This window comes from Xiphophorus hellerii, chromosome 21 (genome assembly GCF_003331165.1).
Source record: "Xiphophorus hellerii strain 12219 chromosome 21, Xiphophorus_hellerii-4.1, whole genome shotgun sequence".
NCBI lineage: Eukaryota > Metazoa > Chordata > Actinopteri > Cyprinodontiformes > Poeciliidae > Xiphophorus > Xiphophorus hellerii.
Genome location: NC_045692.1, coordinates 13,287,011 through 13,311,295, shown reverse-complemented (window position 1 = coordinate 13,311,295; position 24,285 = coordinate 13,287,011). Strand labels below are relative to the sequence as shown.

The following is a 24,285-nucleotide window of genomic DNA, read 5'->3' as shown; positions in this document are numbered from 1 at the left end:
TTATGGAGGCTTGCTAATTATCCATCCATTTGATTCAGGTGTGGTAGAGAGGGGATTCATGAAAAAGATGGACTTCCTGATTAAAGTTTTGAATGTATTTTCAACAACAAAAAAAGTTAACTGACATAGTGGGGTAAGATGATGACTCTTTACAACCTCTCCATATACCCCTTGATTAAAAACAATCCAAACCATCCTGTAATAATCTAATATGGGTGATTTAGTTTCTATGTTTCTATGCTTTCGCGTGCAAAGTGGACAGGTTGTTTCGTTATATAGCGACAATGTGTTTATTGGCAAAACCGAAGCAGGTAGTATAAGAGAGGGGGGATAACGAAATGGGAGTGGCGGCGGCAACTCCAGCAGCCAGTGAGCGGAAGATTTGTAATCTGTCACAGAGCTGCGGAGCCGCTGGCTTCCTCAAAGGAGCCACCGACAAAGAGAGAGTCAGCGAGGCGACACGCAGGGGAAGGTCCCGGGCTGACTTTCCTCGCCTCTCCACGATGCTCGCCCGGCGTCAGCGCCGCCTTTTTAACGCAAATCCAGTCTGAACTTACCTTATCCCAACCGGGAGGACAGTTCAATTTTTACAACCTCAGTTTCAGATGCCGAGACGGCTCCTGAAGGACGAATGACTCCACCGGCTCCCCTCCTGATTTCATTCTGCTAAAAGCTCTTGAGCGGGAGGCGACAACAGTTTCTTCATGGCGTCCCCGCAACAGTCAAGAATTCAGTCTTATCTGGAGAGGAATAAAATCGGACCCCTGTTTGAGGTGAGTGCACGAACTCTGAAGTTTATTGCCTGTCACGTTTCAGGGCTGCTTTGCACCAAACATTTAATATTATGCTGTTCCTGAACATAGACATCGTGTAATGTCACTTGATAAGAGCTGCTGTGGAATAAGGAACCAGGTATCCTTCTCCCGCACCTCTCAGTGTAAGACGTCCCACTGCGCTCCGGCAGCCAGTTAAAGAACACTGCCGGCTGAGTTTACATCCACATCTCCATCATTTTACCCCCTGTTACAGTGTCATGTATTTCAGCAGCCAGGGGCGCTCCAGAAAGTTTTTTTTAAAAGATGGGCGCCCAGATGGTGGCCACTGATTATCTTGGTGTAGCACACCATAAACCTAGGACTCCTGTCATGTACACTGCCTTGCAAAAGTATCATGTCCTTTGAACTTTCCCACCATTTGTCACAGATATCGTGTTTATATATCTGTGTTATAACACAGTTCAGTGTATTTTATTTTAACTTTATTTTGTGGAGTCAACACAATTATGAAAACAAATAAAATGTTGCAGGTTTATATTAAATAAAAAAAACAGAAGTTGTGCATTGATATTCAGCTTTTCTTTGGCACTTCGTACAAGCGTCATTTTTGCTGTAGTGAGCAGAAGATGTTCATCTGAAAATTTTTGTTAATTAAGCAAGATATTTTATGTGTTTTTAGGTCTGCACTGAACACACACTTTGAACAATCCCTCATAGAACTAGCAACATTTTCTTATTGGGAAGTAAAACTCTCTAGTCTATTTGTTTGACGTGCACTTTTCCACCCCACCTCTACCCCCAATGAACATTTAAGTCTTATCTGACCGGAGCGCCTTCTTTTACATGCTGTGTGCCCTACATAAAATACAAAAATAAACCAATTTTTTATTTCAATAATTGCTTTCTTCTCACCATTCTGACCCCAAGGTTAAATTTGTGGATGTCCTGTCAGATGTGTTTGTCGGTCTTCATGTTGCTGATTATTCATTAATTTTCTCTAGAAATCCTTCGCAGAGCAGCTGGATTGATACCGAGGTTAAATCACACACATGAACTCCATTTACTGATGAGGCGATATTTCACAAATGTAAGGGCAGCTGCCTGGTCTGCATTTTATGTGGGGGGTTGTCAGTAAAAGGGTCTGAATATAAACGCTTGCTACGTTCCTTGGTTTCTTTCTTTAATTTGTTAATGAGGCAAAACATGTATACAGGTGTGGCTACTGCTCCTAGAGCTACTTAGGTCAAAGCGGGGTTGCCTATGAGTGCTGACTTTGATTAGTCAGCCATGAGATCGGTTTTCATAAGGAGTAACCTGGGTGACATCTAAGCAAACCAGCAGAGGCTTAGACCACCTTTGCGTGCTGGATCATTTGCTGGCCTTGTATCGGTTAATGGGCTGCATTACAGGAATCACTTAGACATGCAAATAGAGCGCTGACCTGCACATGTTATCTTTATGTTAACCTACCATGTTTTCTTTTTCAATATGCCGATGTCTCATTTCTGTTCAACAGCTGGACACAAAGACGAACATGGTGTGCATTAAAATGAATCTTAAGAGCAATAGGAAGGCTTTTTTAAAAAATTTATTTATTTATGGACAGAGACTCTTCCCTAATATGGAGTCTACCCAACAGTGAGGACAGTAAATCTGGAGTCTGGAGCAGTCGATGAGGCTAAACTGCACAATGATGGGGCTCTGTGTGTGCTCTGCTGTTTGTTTTTTCTCTCTGTGTTGCTCTTTCACCTGTCTCCCCCAGCTCCGTTGCTTTCTCATGTTTGTGTTCGTTTTGAGCGCTGCTAAATTAGCTCTCCTTTATGTGACAATTCAAGAAGATTAAAGCAAAGCGCGAAGGTGAAACCTCGCAATTGTGCCGCTGTGTGTGTTACAATCCGTTAACTTTCCAAACATGCTTTTCAGTCAGACCAACAAAGATATGGATCAAGCCTCTGTATATTTCAAAAGTCGCATTGTAGTGCCCAGATTTCCAGGGGGAACCGATAGCCGAGGTGAAGCAAAGGGAGGACGTTTGAAAAGTCTCCTGGGTCTTTTGCTCTTCTCATGAGAAAATGATGTAGTCGCTGCCCCGCTGTTCCGCTTGAAAAACCTCGGCCCAGTCTGTTGTTGTCCCAAAGAAAATCCATTATCGTGCATTCAGCTATGGAGAAACATTTCTTGACTGGAAGATTCCAGAGGAGAACGGTGTTCTCCTTATAATTTTCTCTCATCAGATGTTGGGACTCAGTGCAGTAGAGGTAATGATGAAAAGGGGGGGAAGTGGGGCTGTTTAAGACAAAAAAGGTTTGTCTGAAAATTTGATAGATATTGAGAAAATACCATGTAGTTCTAAACATTGATGCAGTGATTTATGGGCTACAGTTTTGCCAGCAATTTTTCTTAATGTATTTGAACATTTATGTTTTTCAAAACCAGATTTAGGTACATCTGTTAGCTCAAAGCTCTCTGAAACAAGGGGTCATTTATATGTTCATGTTGCTAAGCATAGATGAAAGCGACGTAAAGAGCTACTACACTAAGGTACTTAGATCTGTCCCTGCTACAGCACACCTGAATCAAATACATGACTTGTCACCAGGTGTCTGCTTGGTAACATGGTGAGGAGGGCTATTTGATTCAGGTGTGTTGGAGCAGGAATGCGTCTGAACATTGCAGGATGGTAGCTCTCCAGAACTGGAGTTGGAGATCCTGTTCTAGACTAAGATAGAAAATTATTAACTTCACATAAAATTTGTAAATTGTTTATTTGTTTTCAATAAACCCATCAGTATTTTTACATCATTCTTTAAACCACTTCCTGCAAAAATCAGACAACTTGGGTTGCACATTTAGTTTATCAATGAGCATAGAAATTTGCTTAAACACTGCTGTATTGGGTGTTTTATACCACGTTTGCTTTATTGTTTTTTTATTTGGCTCTTTCTGTAGAGGTTTTAATAAATTATTACTCTGTATTTATTTTTTTTGTGATTGTGAAATGGAGTCCTTGGTTATTCTTGTAAACATGTCCCACTTTGTCACGTAATGCCTTGTGTTGGTCTTGTCTGTTCAACATATTTCTAATTAATTTTGTGGTTAGATGTTGCATATTTCACAGCTTAGAAATTATGTGTGCTTTTCTCAATTTCTAATCTTTCTTTAAAATTTTGCCTAGAGTGTTTACCCACACAACACTTTTTACTTTTTATTTATTCCATCAAATCAAATTTTTTGGTCTATTTCTCTCTCCTCCTAGACATAGACCTCTTGTACTTGGCACATAGCTGCAGTATTAACCAGTGTGAGTACCAGTGAGTGAAGGTTCATTTACTCACTCAGATGAGACGCAGTTTATGATTTGCCAAAGAATTGATTTTTTTTTTCCTCACTAATGAAATGGTTGCTTTGCAAAGATAGCAAGCCGAGTCAACACTGACTGAATTTGTTCCAAGACTCAAGCAGCCTTTCATAATAACCAGAGTAATTGCACACCAAGTCATTGCAACACGTTTATGTAAATTGATATTCAGTTTGAACACAGTTTCAGTTCCGTGTGACTGTTGTTGTTGTTTGGTGCATGTGTCTAGAATGACTGTTTTTGAAAGTTGTTTATATAGGAGTAGTGAAATAAAAAATGTAATAAATGGTTTGCTTTTCTATGGTTCTTTAACGACATACGAGTCTGGATCACAAATTGGCAATTCTTGTTCTTTAAAGGGGATTTCTGCAACATTTACATTTAAATATCTGAGACACGTACAGGATGGGAGAAGGTAGAAATAAAGTAGTCTTTACCTTTGTCACACGGTGTTAAACCGGTTCTCATGTTGCTCCCTGATGTGATCTGCCCTTTAAGTCCAGAAGCAATGTAAAGGTTGCTGCTGGTGAACAGTGGGGGTTTGATGGATTGAATACAGTGTTGGGCTGATTAACTATCTTATTATATGCTGTTCTTTTGTTACTTATATCAATCAGAAAGTGGTTTTAGTGATCATGTTCTGAATACCAGAACTTGGAAAATTAGTATTGACTCTGCACAAATTTTTTTTTCAGTCACTTGTGTTGCTCCTTATAGAATCTTGTAATGAGCTTCCCTCTTTGTATTGGTTTTCTTTAAGTGAACACAGTGGCCATTCATGTGGAAACGCTCTTTCTGAACTTGTTCTGCAGTCATGTTCTTTTAACACGCCTTCAGTGATCTGAAGGGGTCCAGGAGGAAACGCATAAGAAACACGTACGAGTCAAACGTATCTTAATCACCCACCCTGATCACCACCTGATATTGAGTTTGTCCTCCTTTTGCCATGATTCTGACTCTAACAAAAATGGACATAAAAAAACTATGCTATTACTGCTGTTCAGTTTCTTGGAAAATATTAAAACTTTAATGGATTTTATTGTGGTTTTCTGTGATGAACCAACAGAAATTATTGAGCAATAGTGAAGTTTAAAAAAGTCATCCACGACTTTCAAAGTTTAAGATCAAAAAGCAGATAAAAGCATGGGTTTGTTCTTCACCCTTTATTAAAATGGGATAAAAACTTTGTGATCAAAGATTTCTTTTACAAGAGCGTCCTGACAGTCATACAGTTTGTAATGAACTCACTTTTTCTCTGATGCCTCTAAAATAAAATCCAGTTCAACCACTACAGAAATTTCTTAAACATCCTGAAGACCAGCGTCATAAAGACCAAGAAATGCAACTAGACAAAATCAAAGTTTAGACGAACACACATTCATGGCCAAGTCAGTTCAGAAACAAATCTACTCAACCTAAGGATGTGTTACTAACCCCAGTTGATTCATAGATATCCTCTCCTCCAGCCTGTTTGAGCTGAAAATGTTTTGTCAATTTTAAACTTCTTATTTGTTTATCTTCATATTGTTTTCAATTGTATTAATTTCTTCTGATTAAAAATAATCCATGGTGCGTGAGGACAAAATGATCCCAAACAGCCTCTAGTCCTATCATAACTTCTGTTACATATACTTATGCAATACAATAGTGCTCTACATGCCCCCTTTTCAGCTCTGATAATTAATGTAAATGAGACATAATTGCTTATGATCAAATAGCATTGTACCATAATTTATCTGGTCATGGTTAAAACAAGGCTGCACAGTGGCGCAGTTGATAGCACTGCATTTTTGCAGCAAGAAGGTCCTGGGTTTGATTTCCGGCCCCGGGTCTTTCTGCACGGAGTTTGCACGTTCTTCCTGTGCATGTGTGGGTTCTATCTGGGTACTCCGGCTTCCCCCACAGTCCAAAAACATGACTGTTAGGTTAATTGGTCTCTCTAAATTCTCCCTAGGTGTGAGTGTGTGTGTGTATGGTTGTTTGTCCTGTCTGTCTCCGTGTTCCCCTGCGACAGACTGGCGACCTGTCCAGGGTGTACCCCGCCTCTCGCCACGAACGTTGCCTGGAGATGGGCACCAGCACCCCTCCTGATCCCTGATGAGAGATGGAGTTGAACTAAAACAAGTCTTTTCATTATTAATTGCTTACTCAACCTTTTTTGCAGTTATTGTCTTTCTTTGGAGACTTGTGCAATCACAAACTGTAATGAATTTTATTAGTAGTACATTTTTGTGAACAGGGAAGTGTCTGAACATCTGTTTTAATGTTTTGCTGCAGATTCTGATTTGGATTTAGGCCTGGTCTTTGTATTCCCACAACTGAATATGCTTTATTCTACCAAACAACTGTAGCTCTAGCTGTAGCTTTGGGGTTATTACCCTGCTGGAGGGGGAATCTCTGCCCCTGTCTTGGGTCTTTTGCAGCTTTTAACAGATTTTCCCCCAGAATTGCCTTGTGCAAAGTTCCATCAATTTTCCCATTAACTTTTAAAGCTTGCATCACTATGTTTACTGTCTGGTCATGTTTTTCATGCTTTACATATTGGCCAGAATGCTACATTGTGGTCTCGCCTTCTTCCATATGTTTGTAGTGTATGAATTTGGGACAAATTGCAAATATGACTTATAATGGTTTTCTTTCTACAGTGTCCTATTATTCAGTACCTGTGGTTAACCTTTGGAGAAAATTTCTACAGAATACACTATGGCTTTGTAGCTTGACAAAATGCGAAGAAGTCCAGTGAGCATGAATAGTTTTGCAAGACACTGCAGATAGCAAAGTCTCTTGTATATGGTCCAATCAGAGGTGTTGTTTTAGCTTGTCTCAATTGGTCTAGAAAGGAAAGTTTATGGCACAAAAATAGTTGTAAATAACATGCTATGTGTGTATTTCTGTGGCTTTTATGTAGCTTAAGTTTCATCTTAAAGACAAATGGTCTTAGTACTATGATTTATTGATTACTCATTTTCATTTTACTTTCTCCCACCTTCTGTTCTATGAATAGATTCTGCAATGGTCTTAAGGTTTTTGTAAACAAGAGACATGGCAATTTCTGATCACTTTATTTCATTTAAATGGAAATTAGTTTGTCACTTAAACAAAAAAAAGTTTAATCTTAGATTGTACATTGCACCATTATGTATGCTGTAACAAAGGCAGCACACCAAGTAATCTGATATCATGATTTGTTTTACTAAATAAGAGCCAAAATGAAAAAACTACAAAGAATTTATTGTAACATAAATTTTTCTTGTTAATATCGAGAGATGAAGTGGCAGCCGTGTGCTTCTCATCAAATTCATATTATTAACTAATTATCAGCATATTCAAGAGGCACCATAATGGTAAAAATAAATAAATCACAAGCTTATCTGGACCATTAAAATGTGTGTTTACGTTTCCAAGGAGAATAGCTTATGCTGCTTATCACTCGAGGTACAATGATAGGGTTATTTCCAAACAACTTGGGGTCCATCATTCTACAATTTTTTGGTTTTAAGTGGAAAGCACTTGAGACAGCCATCAGTCTTTCCCAGAGTAATTGCTGCAGCTTGTTTACCTTGAGTGCACTTCTCTGACAAACATCCAAACCACTGAAACTGCATTTCAGACTCTATAGTTGCAAGATAACATTTTAAATAAAGTTCATCAATGTGGTTTGTGTGGGAGGAAGTAAGATGAAACAGAATCAGGATTTTTGCAAAAGGGTAACATGGAGAAATCCTCATGAGAGGGGGACCACTGTACAATGAAGCAGAATAAATGCAAAGCAAATTAAGGTTCAGTTCAAGACTGAAGTTCAGAATTGTGAAGCCGTTTCATATCTTACCTATCTCTAACTTATTTGGGAAACCTAAACTGCTTTGGAGCAAGTTATTCTTCCAGAATGAAGCTCAAAATCATGGAAATGCTGCCTTTCAACCAGTCAATGCTGTGTAAGAATTGAAATATAAATATTTATAGCATTTCTTCTCCTCACCAAGTTGCATAACATCTTTGCTTCCACATTAAAAACTCAAAAGTTGTTTTAGAAATTCTTTCTAAAGACTTGAGGCCTGACTTTCACTTGTTCTTCAAAGACTTAAATTGACTTCAGTTAGAGACGCACTGCACAGATTTTGAAAGGACTAGATGTTCACACTAAAAGACTGTTTTGTTTCACAACTGAATTAATGTGCATCACACACTTAGCTGCACCTGGTGAGGGATCAGACTGGTTTTATTTTTTTAGACCAACTAAAGCCAACTGAGTGCTTTAAAATCTCATGAGGGTGACATTTTGAAGGAGCTAACACAGCTGATGGTGCTAGAAGGTTTTTATTGCGCTTCCCTACAAGATGAATGAGATGCTATTTTAATTATGTTGCACTAAGAGTATCAGGGGAATAATATTTGAATGTTGAATATATTCTTTGTTATACTCTTGGTAAGAGTTTGGGACATGTAGTGAGGGGGGTTATCACTGCATGGTATTAGTTTGTATAATACCCAATTTCATTTAGATGCATATTATTGTATAGTTGCTAATAAAGTTAAAGGCAACAAAGTAGGCTTGCAGATGATGCCACCATGCCGGAGTCTCTTTATTGGCTGTCGACAACACACATTTACAGCTTGGTCGATCAGTTCAAACTACCCAACTGCACCCAGATCAGCCTTAAAAATGTTGTCTGACTGTGACTGAGGTCAGCTCTGCTCTGTTCCCCTCACACATTTGCAGACTCCAGTCTTCTGTTGAGTGTGAGTTCCCTCACACTCATTTTTTTTGTGCCGACTCGCCCTGTTAACCGACCACAACTAGTGCAACTTCATGCAGACTTTCAGCTTGGAATCAATGGTAAAGGCAGAGACTTCAACATTTTATTTTCAACAATCTTTATCTCAAGTATTTAGGATTAATAGCGGCAAGTGGCAAGTGTATGAATATGACTATGTATGCACTTTGGTATATTTTTTTGTCCTGTGCTTTAAAAAGGAGATTTTGCTTTCTTGCTTACATGCTTTGTTATATTTCACAAAATGTATCATGTCAACACAAAATGACTTATCAACTGTAAAGCCCTTCAGTGGAAAGCTATTAGTTTGAGTTTGTTTTTCCGTAATGTGAAACCAGGTAGCTCTTGAACAACTCTTCAAATCAAATTAATCTAGTGTGTAGATGAAATCAGGTAAACGCACTTCTAAATTTACACCAGAATATTAAAAATCCTAACGAATGAAAGCAAGATTGCTAAAAAAAAAGTGGCAACAAAACATGTTCACAACGTGACACTAAAATGGTGATCCAAGGTTGCAATTATTGAAATATAATTTTGACCTAGAACTGCTTCCTTTTTACCATTCATCAAGATTTTTGATTACACCTTTCCTATCATATCTGAGTTTTAACAGCTTACAATATGGGAGGATCAAACCTAACAGAGATGCTTAAATAAATTTAGATTTGAAAATTCTGAACAATTTTTTAAAAAAAACTCAAGACCGTCTAAAAGGCATATAAAGGTTCATATAAACTTCTGTGATGTGGCATAAAACTATTTTCACTCTTGCTGTCTCTGCAAGCTTCAAGAAAACAACAGATGAAGACAATTCAGAAAGCACTTGTATTGATGACCTTTTGTTCATTCTTTGTGATGCTCTTCACTGTGATATGACAGAAGTGTGGTTATGCATGGGTTAACACAGCTCCCCCTTCAGGCGTAGTTAGAGTAATTACTACCAGACAGGCGTGCAGTTGGAAACAGCCCAAGGCCAGGTTAATCCTGTGGGGCTGCTGGAAAGAGTGAGGAGGGAAAGATGTCGTACCTCGTCGGATCAGACAGTCAAACGATGAGTGAAGGGCGATCTGTGGGAGACTCGGAGCGCGGAATGTACTGGAGAAATCAACAAGGCTGTGTTTTTGTTTGCCCGTGTGTGTGAGGAGAGCAGAAGGAAAACTAAGGAGAATACAGAGGCTTCAGTGCATGCTAATCAACTTATCATGTCCAATTACAGCCCAAGGAACCCGATGGCTGACTGCTGAGAGTCACTGATAGTCAAGCTGCTTGAGTAGGAGAGAAGATCATGTTATATGCAAAACCTTGTTGGTTTCCTTGCTGTTATTCACCCTGCGATTGAAAGGAGTGCATATGTCCATGTATATACATTTGTAATTGTATACAAGCACATTCTAGCAGACTAGTTATCATATTTTTCTGGGGAAAATGATTAAAAAATGTTTAGCTTAAAGGATGAGCAAGCAAATAAATCCTACATAAATGAAAATTGTTTATGCTTTCTGTCTTGTGGGAATGTCTTTGAAAAAGCTTTCTGATGCAGTTCTCTAACTGGTTGGGTAAATGTGCCCTCACTTACCTCACCACTGTCTGTAAGTTTGTGGTAGGATTTTTGTTGCAGCTCCAGTTCTCTTAAACTTTTTAATTCTAGTCCTAATTATAGTTGTGGGTGAGTTTAGGACAGAGAAATAAAATCTTAATTTTTGACTTGTAGATTACAACTTCTCTGCCTTTTTGAATGGCCTCTTCTCTCATCTTTCTCATTTTGAAGCATGCTTATAAGAAATGGTTGTCTAAGTCACTTCATGCTTACTAACGTGAAGCTTCCAGACACTGGGATAAACTGAAGGAGTGAGGAAAACAGCCCTGAGGAAAACAAACAAACAGAAAGATGGGCCAAAAGTGTCAAAAGCTTGCTTCATCATTGTTGTGTGGGATTATGGTTGATATTTTTCTGATTTTAAAACCATACTGTTGCAAAAAGTAACTGGAAGAGAAAGCTGGTCTTCTTGTATACATAAAATTGACAAGTAAAAAAGACAGGATAGTGATTATCCTGTATCACATAATGCAGGTAATGTGGTAAGGATATATATTTTTTTCGTTTTTCTCCGTCATAAAAGTGCTGTCAGGGGAGCTTGAAGGCATCAAGCCTCTTATCTTCAAAAACTAAAAACAAACAAGCCTGCAATGCTTTTGGAGATGAAAAGCACACACACAGCATCTATTGTCTGGCTTATGTGCTTTGACAGATTTTTTTTTTTTTTTGCCCTGACAATTCATGCCAGATATATTTTACATCTCAGTATATGGAGACACAGACAGCACAAGCTTCTCCACCAATCATGTGTAGCTGTCACCAGGATGATAAAGTTCTGCACATGCTATTGGTTGCCTAAAAAGTGGCGGCGGCAGTTCTTTTCGAATAGCTCAGCATTTTTTATTTTTATGTTGTTTTTTCTTTTTATTTATTTATTTTTTGTCTGGATGCAGCCACACAAAAAAGCAGAGCACTCAGAAAAAATAATGCGGTGTGCAGGAATGCTTCTTTTTATTGGTGGTCATGGGAAACGTGAGGGAGACTTTATCACATTTCAGCAGAGAGAAGGACAAGCAGGGCAAAGACCTTCACCTCCAAGTTTAGTTCAAGGTATTGTGCTTTAATCACTGAAAACTCAGAAATAATCAGAGGATTTTCTGTTGCTCTTCTGGTGAGACATATTCAAGAGTGAGGCCAGAAAACTACTGTTATATTGGTGTGTCTTTTTGTTTGTTCCATTCACGTAAATATGACTAAAACTGGAAGTAGCTTTAATTCTCAGTTATCCATGGAGCATATGTTGATATTTTATTGTACGACTTCCATGCTCAAAGGAATAAGAGAAGGGTTATACTTACTTAATCCTACCAGCCTAGGATTTATTAATTAATAAATTTGTTTACTAAATTGCACACAATATGTAAAACATAGTACAATACAAATATCCTCCTGTGCACAAGTGATGCACCCTGTTATAATTATCCCACTAAATCCCTGCACTTTGCAAAAACAATCCCTATGAGTTTGAATTGACTCATCTTACCAAGTTTTTTTTAACTTGACTCTTAAACGCATACTCGGTTTTCCACCACAAATGGGTTGTCCAAGTGCTGTGCTGGGTCTCAATACATCAAAGCAACCCTTAAACCACAATACTTTCACCTCCACCTCCAGAATGGTGTATTTGGTTTAGGCCAAATCTCCTCTGTTCTTGTGTCCACTTACATTTTAGTCTCATCTGTGCAAAAAAACCCCATTATTCTAGAAGACTTTTTGTTTCTGTGGATTTTGTTTTTCCAAGTGTAATTTTTTTTTCTTTTTTATGTATTACATGGATCCAGTTGCATATACAGTAGTTTTAGATTAAGAAATATCCAATGTGTGAATTTCTTCAGGTCAATAGGAAATGTTTCTCCTTCTATGAGATCGTTTTATACTAATGTTGGAGATTAGCTTGCTTCAAATCCATATGGACTGTCAGAAAGTAGTTTTACTGATCTTGCCCAGTCTGAAAGGGAACATTTTCAGAGGGAGGGTAAAAGGATTTTGTAAAGTATGCATGTTTTGACCCATATTTCTGACTTTTTTTTTAATATGATCTAGAACATAGAAGTAAGAAAAATATGAAATATAAAAAGCCGAAGATCAATATCTGCCTTTCACTGCTCTTATTTTCTGCATAATCTCTTCTGCTTGTTTACATATAGTCTGGATGTTGTGCAGCGGCATCCTTCTTCATATCTTTGTGTCCATTGTTCTATCTGGCCTCACTTTCCCATTTTCAGTTGACGTGGCACACATTATACAGAAACGCAGACGTTATTGAAACCTGTGGGACGGCTTTGTATTCCCAAATTTTATTAAGATGGAGAATGAGAACAAATGGCAGACGGTGGCCTGTCATCCAGGTGACTAGTTGCCCTCCAGAGATGAGCTCTTGCTGCATTAATGTTTCTTTTTCTTTTTTTACATTTTTACTCAAGGACAATTTGTGGAGAAATTATGTCGGACAAAAAGTTTTGGTTTTGTTTGGGGTTACAAAGGTGTCACAGATGTTATCGTACAAATATGGAACATTGTAAATGCACCAACAAAATTCTGATGAGAACTTTACTTGCACTTATTATGAGGACTAATATCATATTAATTAAGGCCTTTAATGATTTATTCAAACGGGTCCATTTTCAGGATTATGCAACATAACACTTAAATCTTTATTTTCTAAATAATTATGAAGATTCATAATTATTTAGAAATAATTATCAGTCTAACGGTTTTGATCAGTAGAACAATGGGAAAGTTCAATACACTCTGTAAGGATCTAGCACGGAGGATTGTGTGTTTAGTAGTGATGTAACGTTACACATTTGTACCAGAAATATCTGATACACCCATCAGTGCAGTACGCAGATGTATCAAACGCATATATAGCTTTGTTTTATACTAGAACGAGTGTATAAGGTTCGTGTGGAACTAAGTGTGCAAATTTAAAAATATGACACTAGAAGAAAACAGAGGACTCCCAGCTATCAATAAATTAAATGAATTAAATTTTGTTCTGTTAAAAAAAAAGCATAAGCTACAGAAGTGCTTTTCTTAAAATTCATATTTCTAAAGGTTTTTTTTTTTTTTTTTTTTTTTCCCCCTCAAATTGTGAATAATTTTAGCTCAGCACTAAACATATGATAGGTGATTTCTGAGACCTCTTTCTTGGAGGATTGAAGTACTAAAAGCAGCAAGTGCGTATTTTACTCAAAAATTCAAAATATCAGTACCTTATTGATGTAACATGTGACCCTATCAATATTTAAACACATGTTTTGTCTAGCACATTTCATAACGGTTAAAGTAGAGATTTTCTTGATTTATTTTTATTGTACCAGTCTTCTGTCCTTCAGTCTGCCTTTCCCAGTTTGCTCCCATCTCCTTTTCAACTTGCTTCACTTTCCTTGTCTTTGTTTAAACTGCAGGGCAGCGGGCAGTATCAGTGAGAGTATCATGACTGTCACTGTTCTCGGAGGAAGTCCTTGATAGCTTCCAAGGACACAGTTTGTTTCTTGGCCAGCTGACAGATTGTCAATTACTGGGACCGAGCGAAACTTCCTTAGGCATGCGGATATCTGCTCCAGCATCAGATCTGTACCAGATATGGACTGCATTTCTGGCTTCCTAATGTCACCTTTAGCCTTCTGAAAGAAAATCATTGGTTGTCTCTATAGTTACATTTCATTCTCCAGAATATTAAATCCATTCTGCTGACCCTGCTAAGATGAAGTGTCCCTATTTATGAACGCTACCTATAGCGACTTCTATCCGGGAAGTTTCAAAAAATTGTGTTTTGACAATGTTCAATAGTAGAGGTTGGGGGCAACAAGTTGAGTGTCTCCTTATATACAAGAACTACCACTTGACCTAAAAAATAGATAATTGCACTAGTTCTGAAGATTCTATAGGTCAAAGTTGGTTTCTGCAGTATTATTAAATTTCTTAAGTGGTCTCAAATTAAATGTCAGTCATGGTATAAAAATAAACTTGACAGGAAAAAGACAAAATGCTGAGGGAATTCAGCCATTTGATTGAGGTGTGTTGGGGAAGGCATGCATCTAAAAACTGCAGAAGGATAGCTCTCACGCACTGGACTTGGGCACCCTTACTTTAGACTCTACTTTTTTGTGTTTAGTTGTACTCTGCATGGAATACACGCCTGACATTTGTAACAAATTAAACGTTGAATCAAATCTGCAGGTAATTTTCAGCTAGGCACTCCTGTAGGGATATTAAACTTTTCATTGTTAGACCATCATCTTAATTTGTTGGATTGGAGACAGCCTCACAGTATTGCACACTAAAGATAAATCGTATCCCCCAAGTTAGCCATCAGCTTGAGACACCACCCAATAAACCCCTGCATGAGGGTGTTTTCTACAGATGTATCCAGAAGAGCTGCCATTTTCTAACAATCCCTGGGATATGCCCATCTGTTTTGCTATCCACCATGCATCATGCATTCCAATTATACCTGTATGCATGTGTGCACCAGTTAGAAAACACAAAACTAATCTTTTGAAGAAAGGTAATCTATTCTTAAACTTAAGCTTTTACTGTGAATGTTACTTTTTTTTCTCTGATGAGCTCTCTGATGACTTTACCTTCTGCTGGAATGTGAGTGTGTCCTCTGTTCAAACAGCTGGACCTGCAGCTTGGAGGGAAACATGCCAGCTCTGTGCCTGTTTGTCCATTCACATGTCGTTTGCTGTCACAGCTGTTGGGCTTGGTCAGGAATGTCCCCCTGAACAATTACTTGATTAGCTTTCTGGGCACACAAAAGCACAGCCAAGGCTTGCTATAATACAGCTTTGTCCCTTCCCACCCCCTAAAACACACATATAAATGTGGAAACATGTCTGCAAGGGCAAACGCATGCAGCTTCTTAAGAGAGCTACTTGATTTGGTTTACTATATAGCATGTGCTCAGAGGTTCTTGCATGCACACACACACACACACACACACACACCCGCATGCTGTTGAAGTCATATTGGACCGCCAATTCACTGCAGCCCACTAATGGCTTCTTTGCTTCAATGCAGAAGCTCTGCTCAGCTGCCCTGACAAAACGGTCAGAGTTCATTCTCATATCCCAGCAATGCACAATTTTACTTATACAGTTGCTGGAAAAGAGTTTGTCTTTGTCAAGTCTGGGGAAAAAAAACAACTACAGATCGTTTTCCAGTCACTGGATGCGCTTCATGCTTCATCACTCCCAAGTTTGCTGTCATAACGGCACTGTACGGTGTGGATTCTGTTGTTGAGGGAAGAACACTGTTAGCTGTTTTCACAGTCTGTGTTGGTGTTGCCAAAGTAAGCACAGAGTTGTAAGAAATATGTTTGTCATTGAGGCAAAGAGTGAGTGAAAGCAAGACTCTTGGTCAGTTGCCATGGAGGCAGATTGGCGTAAAGTCTGTTTTATTTTGAGATTTTAAAATATCATTGATTTATGATACTTTAACTGTAAGAAGTAAGAGCGTTCATTCTCTAAGGATTACACAAACACTGATTTCACCTCTAGTTGCACTGATGTTGCTAAATGCTAATACAGTGCATATTAAAAATGCTTTACAATGCAAACTTTTTAAACATTTCTGTTTTTAAAATGGTGAAACTTGAAAGTGGTCTCCCATGCAACAGCATGATGTCACCTTTGCTGTCACAAGTAATTAGCACTAATGGCAGCAAAGACAGAAATTGTCTTTTTGAAGGTTTCACATATCTTACATTATAATTAGTAAAGTAAGAGCTGGTTCAAATCTGATGGTCATTTTTACTAAAACCAGAGTTTATAAAATGACTGTAAATTTCTGACCAGTCTGTTTATTGTACTTGCATAATGTCTTGTGTATTATGAAGTTTTCTTGGCATTGACTAGGTTAATCTGCCTATGAGGAGGTGTAGTGCAGACATTGGGTGTGATTAGTTAGGACATGATTGCTCATTTGGTGACGAGCTCCCATCGTGACTTTGATCAGCCTCTAATTAGCTTGCAGAGAGAGAGGGGGGGTCTCCTCCCCCAGCACCTGTCGCTGGGACTCCCTGTGTGAATTCATTTTTTCTGCACTCTGAAAATGTCCTTCCTCATGGCAGCTTTTACTTATTAGTCATAATTATTAATTTTAATGAGCATGTCTGTTAACTTTAACATTACAGCATAAATATTCAAAACCTAACGGCTTTAACACATTTAACGTTTTGCAACTTTATACTTCAGTGTAGTTTATAGAGATTTTATGTTACAGGAATCTCAAGTGGAAGCAACAGAATACGTTTTAATTTTCTTGATAAAAATCAGAAAAGTGGCATGATGCCCTTTTTTATTTTTTAGAATACCCCTAAAGTCTAGTGTAACCCTTTGCTGTTTACAGAATAATCTACCTGCATGTTATACAACCTCAGAGTAAATACAGCTGATTTGGAAAGGTCTTCTGAGATTTTACATAACATTTGTGAGCCAGCAACATCACAGAGACCGAGGAACGCAGCAGACAAGCCAGGGATAACATTGTGGAGACATTGAAAGCAGGGTTCGACTATAAAACAATATTCCAGGCTTTTAGCAAGCAGAGGGCCACAGCGATTGTGGGGGAACGTGTTGAGGGAACTACTGTCAGTCACTCACTCGAGAACTTTTTTCTTTTTATAGAGGAGCTGCAAAAGGAATGATGTTGACATAAAGCCAAAAGTATTACTGTTGAACGTTTGCTGCAAGCCATGTGCTGTACATATTAAGCACATGGAGAAGGTTGGTCTGGTTAGATGAGAGCAAAATTGCACTTTATTCTGAAAGCAACATCCAAAGTTCATTTGGGAATCTGTGACAAGAAATTTGATGTTTACATGAAGCTCTCCATCCAAGCCAGCTGAGCTTGAGCTATTTCTGATGTGTAAAGCTTCTGGAAACCCTAAAGTATACCTACAGAGTGTTGACTCAGGGAGCTGAATACAAATGCATGCCACAAATAAAAATATGAAGTATTTTTCTTGCAATTTATTCAAGTACATGTTGGTTTATCATCTAATCCAATAACAAATGCATTAAAAAGTTACAGTGGTGTGAAGAAGATGAGAGGGCATCAATACTTTTGCAAGGCACTGTGAATGTGGTTGCAAGTGATGATGGTTGTGCTGATGACAGAAAGTCGGTGCAGCGTGAAAAATTAAAACAATAACAAACAAAATTTGTTTCTTTGAGCAAATTTGCACACGGATGGTATCTACTCAAACTTCGACCTCCAAGGATTGGGAAACCTCTGAGCAGTTAAAGATGGTCAGACTTTATTCAAATACTGACAACTGTAAAATGTATATTATCCATGTATTGTTACCATGCCAACCCTAAAAATTTTAGACTTTATAACACTTACCTGTTTCATCAGAATCAGTGTAGCAGATGGTGAAGAAAAACAAAACATGGCCTCAGAGAACAAGTGACTACCCCAATGGTGAAATTTTTTGTTTACTCGTGAGCAGTTAGGTCTAAGCATGCAAGTGTGCTGCTATTTAATTGGTACAAAGGGGAATATTGCTTGCCTTGACTTTTTTGAGTTTAAAGACCTTGACACAGAGTGCTGTAAATTAGTAAATCTTCTCCAGATATAAACCCTTCTAGCAACTCTTCATAGAGAAGTTGGCAACAAATAAACCACTGAGATGTGGGATTGTGTTTGTCAAACTCAACTTGTTGATTCTCCATTGGCCACATTTTTCTGTCTTATGAACAGCTTTCATCTGATGTTTCTCTCTGCTCCTGTAGGAGTTGATGACCAAGCTGATAACTGAGACTCCAGACCATCCAATCCCATTTCTTATTGATCACCTGCAGACCAAGCAAGACAGCCCGGGCAAACTGCACAGAGCTTTCTCTGGATCAGCAGCTCTGTGGGCACAGAGTTCCCCAGGTTGGTAAAAACACACATGCAAACACACCCACTCACACATGGCCTATTCTGTGTTTACCTTGAAAGTATGAACTTGCATGTGGGAAAGGTAACTGACTGAATTGTGATGTAGCTGCATGCTGGAAAATAGGGGGATTGGCTTGCTCCTCTGCTCAGTCACAGTGCTAACCGGTGTTAGCAACACACAAAAAAGGGCAACTTGTCAGAATTTAACAATTGTAGAAACATGTCTCCTAATAAACATTATACAGTACTCAAAATGCCTGTGTTAGATTTTAATATTGGGCTAATGAGAAACTAACTTTAAAAACCTCCTGATGATGACATTTTGACTAAAGGCAGATGTTCTGGTTGATTTTGTTCTTTTTAAACTTAAAATTCAGAAATGCTTCAGTCTGTATTGAAACTGAATGAAAAGTATTTCTTTGGAAATGTTTTCTGAGATTTTTCTTTGAAATCATGTTAAATTTAGGACACATCTCAGCAAAAGTGGTTTAAACATTTATCATTTTCATCTTAATGAGCACTCTTGCGACAACCACCATGTTGTGTTCAGGTTCATACGCAGATTTAGTTTTTCACATTACTTTATTTAGGAATATCAAAGTGAAGGGACCTGAATGCAGTTTCGCACACTCTTTTGATCTTGTTTTCTGAACACTATCCATCACTTTCCTCTCACTTTCATGAAAATACACTGAAGTATGTAGATGTAGCATGAGGAAATTTGAAAGGGCTCAAGGGATATGTATTCTATCATGGTACTCTATTCCAGATCAGCATACATTTACATCCAAAATATCCAGGAAGCTTTCCACAGTATATATGTATAGATGCATATCTTGAGAGTCTTCTCAAGACTTGTTGTCCCTTTCTGTCCTCACAGAAAACAAAAACACTCGAAGAGAATACAGCAACTTTGAGAAGCCATGGCAGATTACTCCAAAGAAACCAAAAAAGTCAAAGAGTGACCTGGCTGTTTCAAGCATCTCTCCACCTTCACCAGAATCCAAATCTTGTAAGTTTAATTAACTCCAGTCATCTTTAAGAGTTTACCTTTGTGATTGTTTTGCAGGTACCATTGATCCTTCTGACTTGCTCGCTGTGCTTTAGATCATAAAGTTGCACAATTTTAAAACATGTATCACTTGTTTCCCAATTACATGCTCCATAGACTTTCATCTTCATTTTAATTTTAGATAATTATGTCTAATTAAAGTTAGTCACAGTGTCCTCCTTCCAGCCTTCTGGAGCCCTGCGGATGAGTTCATTATAAAGTGCCTCCTCGTTCATTTCCCCCCCTCCCTGCTGATACACACTGAAGTGAATTATTCACAAGCTCCTAACATATTCACAGAATAAGATGTAGAAACTTGGGTACTTTCTCTTTTTTTTGTCTTCCTAGCAAGTTTGGGAATAAATGACCATAACTGTGAAGTTTGACTGAAGCATGAGGCTGGAGGCAGTAAGGGCGGGTCAAACGGGAGAGGCAGCAGAGCCACAGACTGCCTCAATAATTTAACACCGAGCTCCGTCACTGCCAGACCAAGTCTATTTTAGGCTGTGGTCGGAGGAAACGAATGTGGAGATGAGTGGAGCATGTGCAGTCAGCAAATTGAAAAACAAGGAAGCAAATAAGGATTCTTTTGTAGGTGTTGTGCATCACAAGCATGCTCAGTATGAACAATATTAAAGCTACAAGTTGGGTGATATTAAATATGCATGCATAGGAGCCTGAGCTTATGAAAATGTTTATATAAAAAGTAGGGCTGAATAGGATTGGGATATGATGTCGGTGTTTTCCAGTGTTTAAAAACAAAATAAGAGTATTGGAAATGGTTGTGTTGTCAGACTTTATTCTCAGGTCCATTTTTATTTATTTTTTTACAGAAAGTCGGTGCAGTGTGAAAAATTAAAACAATAGCGGCAAACAAAAATTGTTTCTTTGAGCAAATTTGCACACAGATGGAATTCCTGATTCCTTCTTTACACTTGCCTGTCCTACCACTCACACAGGAGCAAGAATCAAGTCAAAACTTCTCACAGGCCTAAAAATGTCAATCCTTTTCTTTAACCTGCTCTACAATAAACTAGAGCAATATTTTAACTTAGAAAAAGTAGTTGTGGGCTGTGTAAAATATTGTAGATCAAAAATGTAAAATGGGTTTTGCATGTCTGTTTTAAAAGAAAGAAATGCAGTTTGCAAATTCCTTCTAGCAGTTTATTCTCAGGATTGACAGCAGTTCTCTCTTGTAAATTCTGCTTTTAGTCAAAATTGACTGAAACTAAACTGTTGCTCCAAGTACACTGTTGAGTAAAAGTCACTTGAAAAATGCAGTATTATTAACTGTGAAATTAAAGAGAAAGTGAAAAATGTGAGTATTGAAGGACTGATTCTTTGTTTTGTACATAACATTTTATTGTAATATGATTTTAATTTGTTGGTAAAACAACCTTTTTCCAGATGATAAAAAATACTCTCCATCTTCATCAGCCTCTTGTGCTTCGAGGCCAAATTTGAATTATTTATGAATTGTGGTTCAAGGCCACTCAAAATCAGTCCAGGAGTTGCAAATGGCTCCCAGGCCACATGGACATCCCTGCTTCATGGGTTATTACTTTCCACTTTATTTCCTGTCTTTATGTCCTGGTGTCACTACTTCCTATCTTGCATGTTTCCTTCCTGCCTTGTGTCCTTTCTTTTCCTCCTTGTATTCTTCCTCCCTTCCTTGATTCTGTCCTTCCTTCATTGCTTTCCTCCATTGTGCACTTACTCCCTTCCTGTCTTGAATCCTATCTTTCCTTCACTTTTCTCTTCCTATCCTCTAGATGTATCTACCTTTAATTAATCATGATCTCTTTAAATTCCAAAGTGAAGAACTGAGAGCCTAAAAATTGAGTGTGAAAAAATCTATAAATTTAGCATGAGAACTGTAGGAACCCCAGGGAGAGAACGGCTCAGTAGGGCGATAAAGAGTAGCAAAACTACACTGCAGCAACACCAAATGCCTCATGTGGGTTTATGCCTCACATGCTCACTTCTCTGATGTAAGCTATTAAGAGTCAGCGCAACCCTTTGTTTCTGCAGTATGACACAGAGGCGAGCACAGAACAGAACAGCCCATTTTTTCTCAAAGCTAATGAAATATTTTTTCCCCCTCCAGCCTGGATTTGCCAGAAGCATTTGCTCTGTGCTTACAGTTATTTTAACACCAAGCAGCTTAGTCAGGGTAAACAAGAGCAGAGGACAACAGACTGTCGCAGCTCTGCTATCAGATATACACTATGGACTAGATTTGTGACTGCAGGCTGTTGCTTACTTTGTGCAGGTTTTTATTTACACATTCATTATACTCATTCTAATGTGCTTTAGGTTTTGTGGCAACAGAATACATTTCTGGTGTCTTCATAAGCCATTTGCTTTTTAATGTTTTTTTTCAAACAGAACTGTGTGTGAGCACAATAATGTTGGATCTGGAGGATCTGTGAATGGCAGTTGCTCTTTCCCTTTCATTATTATTGTTTGTGTTAAACGGTTTATAAATTACCCATCGTTTAAAAGCAGCTGGTGCAGGATCTCATTGCAGTATGTGGGTCATTTCCTGAGTTGTTATGTGAATCAAAGACAGTAACAGCATCTGTCACCTGGCCTCAAACCAGAATGATCAGTCCCTCTGGAATAAAGCGATGACTTTTCTGCCAGTGCTCCATTTCACATCATCTTACTGTCACAGTAAGAGAACTAGTTTTATACCGTTTTTTTGTAAGGTGGAAGACTAACACTACATATCACCCTGAAGACGTCATGCCCAGTTTGAAGAAAGGTGGTGGCAGCATCATGTTGTTTGGATGTGTTTTTTTTTTTTTTTGAGCAGGAAATATTCTAACAATTGATGTGAAGCTGAACAGAGCTACATAAGCAATTTCATTTCAGAGGAACTTAAGATTTCTGACCCTGCATATTACTCTCAACCAACCATGACCACCTTGAAACATGGAGGTGGCAGCATCATGCTGTGGGGATGCTTTAGTTCAACAGGAACTGAGAGGTGGGGCAGAATTGATGAGAAGGGTTTAGTAAAAGTAGTTCCACGGTATATTGACAGAGGGGCTAAATACAAATGCAATGAAATGGCAATAAAATACATTGAAGTTAGTGGTCGTACTATGGCAAACTGTGTAAGGTTTAAGGCTGAATACTCTAGTAAGGCATTTAGTCTGAGGGCTTTTATCTTAGAGGGCAAAACAATAGCTTTCTTTCCTACAGGAAGCCATCCTGTCTGTTTTTCTGTTTGTGATCTCCAGTGCCGCGATCAGTGGAGTGCCCGTCCTGGGACTGGAGGGAGAGCCGGGACTTTGATGAGCTCAGCCACATCTTGCAGGAGAGCAAAAAGCTTGGCAAAGCCCTGGAGAGCCTGTCACGAAGTGAGTGACTGCACATCAGCAGATTGCATGTGTGTGTGTCGTACCCAGCTGACTCTTATACTAATATACACACAGTTCTGGTTGAAAGTTTCTGAATCATTTATTTTTACATATTTATGCATGAATATGAGAGATGATATATATATCCTATGGTTTTTACATTTTGCAGTTTTAGAATGTAATTTAAAATTTCAAGCAGAAGTTGACTAATCTGGGTTACCATAAAATGTACTGTATAGTAGAACAATAATAAAAAAATTAATGTTTTAGATATTTGCTCCTTAAGCAATAGCACTGTATCGTAAACATACAATATAATATCAGCTGAAACACTTACTTGCGCAATAATGGGTTAACTAAACAGGTGAACTTTCCACCGCACTTTGCATCTGCACCTTCTGTTTATTTATAAAATAATAATAAAAGCTGTTGGTAAAGCTTTTAAATTTTCATGGCTGTTCAGCAAGGTTTCAGAAGCGTTCCTTTGAGATCTTGATTCATGCTGTCATGAAAGCATCATTTAAGTCAATCATTGTGCCTAGTTTAGTAGTTCTTGCTAGTAGTTCAACATTCTTGAAATAAAAAGCATCATTTTAATTCTTTAGATTTTTTGTACTTGTTTTTTTCTTTTTTGTGAATAATAGCCTACTTTTCCTCTTCTGAGTTGATGGGAGTTTTACCCAGTGTGGTTTTCTGCTGTAGCCCATTGGTTTCAAGATTTATTGTTGTGCTCGCCGTCAGTATACTGCATAACTTTCTTCTAACCTTTCTATCATTTTGAACAAATATGCCCGTTCTCATCTGACATCTGATAACTATGCATTTTACTCAACTGCTGCTCTCTGGATCTTTTTGTCCTGCTTTTTCTCCTACTTGAGAAATTTAACTCAACTTTTGGAAAAAAAAAAGTTTAATCATATCTAATTCAGTATTTATTATTTGGTAGTGATTTATAATTGAAAATCTTTTGAAATTAGATTATGATTTAAGAATCATGATCTAATTGAACATGGCATTTATGTAAGTCAGGAAATGACTACAGTTGGTGCAATTGTTAAAAAAAAGTCTGAAAAAACTGGAACTGTGACGAACAAGATGAAGGCCGGATAGGGTAAAAACTAAACTTCAAGGCATATTAAAGAACTAAAGCAAAGATGGCATCATGGGGTAACATTTTTGTGTTTTTCTTTTTTAAATAAACCACAATTTATTGTAAATCCATGGGAAAAAACAAAATGACTGAAACAGATGATCTTAAAAGCTCTTTGGAAGAAAAAGCTGATTTTAATCTGCTTTTTTGCTTCCCTGAGGTGTTAAATTCTGCTGCCATTTTCTTTGCAGGCATTGCCATCTCTGATGAGCTTGACCAGGTAAGCAGATATTAAACAGCTAAATATTGCTAAAATGCATGTTATGATATTAAATTAAGAAGATTAAGTATTATAATAGAATACCAAAGTG

General features: G+C 38.0%; 1 protein-coding gene across 1 annotated transcript in view; it reads left to right on the top strand.

Annotated features, from left to right (window-relative positions):
• Nucleotides 1-351: 351 nt before the first annotated feature.
• c21h8orf34 (chromosome 21 C8orf34 homolog) overlaps nucleotides 352-24,285 on the top strand; it is an 81,612-nt gene continuing 57,678 nt past the window's right edge. Inside the window, exons 1-5 of the mRNA XM_032551795.1 lie at nucleotides 352-773; nucleotides 18,255-18,399; nucleotides 19,286-19,417; nucleotides 22,705-22,824; nucleotides 24,166-24,194. Coding sequence (XP_032407686.1) covers nucleotides 705-773; nucleotides 18,255-18,399; nucleotides 19,286-19,417; nucleotides 22,705-22,824; nucleotides 24,166-24,194 — 495 coding nt within the window. The 5' untranslated portion in view covers nucleotides 352-704. The remainder of the gene's footprint in view (nucleotides 774-18,254; nucleotides 18,400-19,285; nucleotides 19,418-22,704; nucleotides 22,825-24,165; nucleotides 24,195-24,285) is intronic.